This window comes from Etheostoma cragini, chromosome 22, assembly GCF_013103735.1.
Source record: "Etheostoma cragini isolate CJK2018 chromosome 22, CSU_Ecrag_1.0, whole genome shotgun sequence".
Classification (NCBI taxonomy): Eukaryota; Metazoa; Chordata; class Actinopteri; order Perciformes; family Percidae; genus Etheostoma; species Etheostoma cragini.
The window spans coordinates 22369988-22372901 of NC_048428.1; the positions used below are offsets into that span (position 1 = coordinate 22369988).

Below are 2914 nucleotides of genomic sequence, written 5' to 3' on the forward strand. Positions count from 1 at the left end.
GTGTATACTTATGCCCCTGTATTTTAACATAGGGGGGTGTATACTTATGCCCCTGTATTTTAACATAGGGGGGTGTAACCAACTGTACAGACCAACAGTGTTGTGTTTTTAATATTTTCTCATAATGAACTTGAGTTTAGGATTTTATTTTGTATTTGTATTTTCTTCCCAAATTTGCCCCTTTCTCATTGGTCCCCTACCTGATTCCTTCTTTGCCCCTCCCAGCTCAATGGACCAATCATCATGAGACTCCTCTCCATCTCCGTGTCGGCGCTCCTCCCGTCCTCGCCCCGCCCTCTGCTCCCTCGCTGTTGCCTGGCAACCCTCCCCACCAATGGCAGCTCGGGACTGTGCAGACGCCCGGGCACCGAAGGCCCCGCCCCCCGGCCCGTGATTGGTCAGGATTCTGTGGAGGTGTTGGGACGCTCCTACCCACGCGACGACTACACCAACGTCACAGCGAAGGTCCTGGACAAGGTCGGCCGCAACCTCCACAACCAATCGCATCATCCGCTGTGGCTGATCAAGGAGCGCATCAAAGCGCACTTCTACAGGTACGCAGCCGGGGACAGGTAGAGCTAAGCCACGCCCACGGGGTTCCTCTCTGCAGGGGCAGTCCAGACCGCTAGCTGGACTATCTTCCCAATCTAAGGACTCTGGTTACCTGGTCCTCAAGTCTCTGCAGGGTAAATCCAGAGCGCTAGCTGGACTATCTGTCCAAAAAGTGGCGTAAAATCCTAAATTTTTTGGGGGGGCAAAATGTCCCAAAAGTGTCGAAATATCACAAAAAATTGTTTTTAAAAATGTAAGCATCTAATTTTTTTTCAAGTGTCAAAAAATCGCAGCACGTTTTCTTAAAACATTGCGATAGAATAAGTGAAAAAGCAATACATATTTTTTGAAAAAGTCTCTCAAAATTTTCAAAAAAGCATCACTTTTTTTTTGAAAAGCGTCCAAAAGTGTCAAAAAATTGTCAAGTGTTGAAAAATCACAAAAGAAAGTGTGAAATTGTCCAAAAAGTTTTGAAAAAGCATCAGTTTTTTTCTCCAAAAAAACGTCCAAAAAAATCTTCAAGTGTTGAAAAACCGCCCAAAAGGGTTAACAAATTGTCAAATAAGTGCAACACTTTTCAACTTTTTGCTAAGATATTTGTGACTTTTTTGCGATGAAAATGCGGGATTATGAAATTGTGACAAGAGCGTGACAAATCAACAAAAACATTTTTTTAAAGCTAAAAAAAAAAGAACATCGGAACAGGCAAAAATAAAAAACATTTGGTAAAAAAGTGACAAAACATCGGGAAAAGTGACGCATCAAGCTGGACTATCTGTTCAATCTGAGGACGATGGTTACCTGGTCCTCCGATCGCCAAAGATTGCAGACTGTTTGCCCAAAAAAGTGTTAAATTGTCCAAAAAGTGTTGTAAAATCATACATTTTTTGGGGGGGAAAATGTCCCAAAAGTGTTGAAATATCACCAAAAAAAGTTTTTAAAAATGTAAAAATGCAATTTTCAAGTGTCAAAAAATCGCAGCACGTTTTCTTAAAAATGCAAAAGAATATGTGAAAAAGCATTCAAGTATTTTTTGAAAAAGTGTCTCAAAATCTTCAAAAGTGTTGAAAAAGCATCACTTTTTTTGGGGAAAAAGCGTCCAAAAGTGTCAAAAATTGTCAAGTGTTGAAAAATCGCCAAAGAATGTGTGAAATTGTCCAAAAAGTTTTGAAAAAGCATCAGTTTTTTTCTCCAATTTTTTTTTCAAAATTCGAGACAACACGAAATTGTCGAGATTGTCGAAAAATTTACAAAAAGTTTTGAAAAAATATTTAAAAAATTGTCAAAAGTTTTGAAAAGCATCATTTCTTTTTCTAAAAAGCGTCCAAAAAATTGCAAGAAATCATCGAAAATTTTTGAAGTTTTGTACAATAGCCAAAAAAATGTTAAAAACCATCAATTTCTTTTCAGATAAAATGTCAAAAAAGTGGCAAAAATCTTAAAGTGTTGAAAAACCGCCCAAAAAAGTTAAAAAACTTTCAACATTTTTTAACTTTGTGACTTTGAAATTTTGACAAAAACGCGTAACAAATCAACAAAACATTTTTTTAAAGCTAAAAAAGTGACAATTTTTTTTAAAAAAAAGCCAAATGTTACAAAAGTTTGTATGTGAACGCGACAAAAAACTTGAAAAAAAACAGTTAATTGGTTAAAAAGTGACTAAACATCGGTAAAAGTGACGCATCAAAATGTTAAAAAATTAGCAAACCTCCATGTTCTGGATCAGCCGGAAAACGCGTCGTCACGGTTACAGACTCTTGGTTTCTGACCCTTCATCCGACTCTTTCCATCTGCCCACAGTGCATACGCTGGTTGCCGTGGCAACCCCCTCTTCTCTGTCCATGACAACCTGAGCCCCGTGGTTACCGTGGAGCAGAACTTCGACAGGTCAGTCAGTGATTGGTCGACTCGGCTTTCGCGGACGCGTCTGATTGGCTGATTTGCGAGTCTTTGTCTCTGGTTTGATTGACAGCTTGCTGATCCCGCCCGGCCACCCCAGCAGGAAGCCAGGAGACAACTACTACCTGAACAGGTACAAACACCCACAATGCATCTGTCTCCTGGTCGCACTGCAGATTTCTCGCTTAATCTGTAACCTCGGTAATCATTTTAGCGGCTGCGACTAACGATTATTTTGATTGTTGATTTAATACGTGGATTATTTTCTGGATTTATGGGGCAATTAATGTAAAATAAATAAGTTTTTGTTGCTTTTTTCAATGTTTTTTTTGCAAATTTTTTGAGGCTTTTGCCATCGTTTTTGCTGTGTGTGTGTGTGTGTGTACGTGTGTGTGTGTGTGTGTGTGTGTGTGTGTGTGTGTGTGTGTGTGTTCGTGTGTGTGTGTGTGATTTATCGATGAGG

The 2914-nt window shown here is 39.4% G+C and overlaps 1 protein-coding gene across 1 annotated transcript in view; it reads left to right on the plus strand.

Annotated features, from left to right (window-relative positions):
• The window catches only part of fars2 (phenylalanyl-tRNA synthetase 2, mitochondrial), an 8286-nt gene extending 5608 nt beyond the window's left edge, over nt 1-2678 (plus strand). Inside the window, exons 3-5 of the mRNA XM_034862828.1 lie at nt 226-554; nt 2353-2439; nt 2525-2678. Coding sequence (XP_034718719.1) covers nt 226-554; nt 2353-2439; nt 2525-2678 — 570 coding nt within the window. The remainder of the gene's footprint in view (nt 1-225; nt 555-2352; nt 2440-2524) is intronic.
• The last annotated feature ends 236 nt before the right edge of the window (nt 2679-2914 follow it).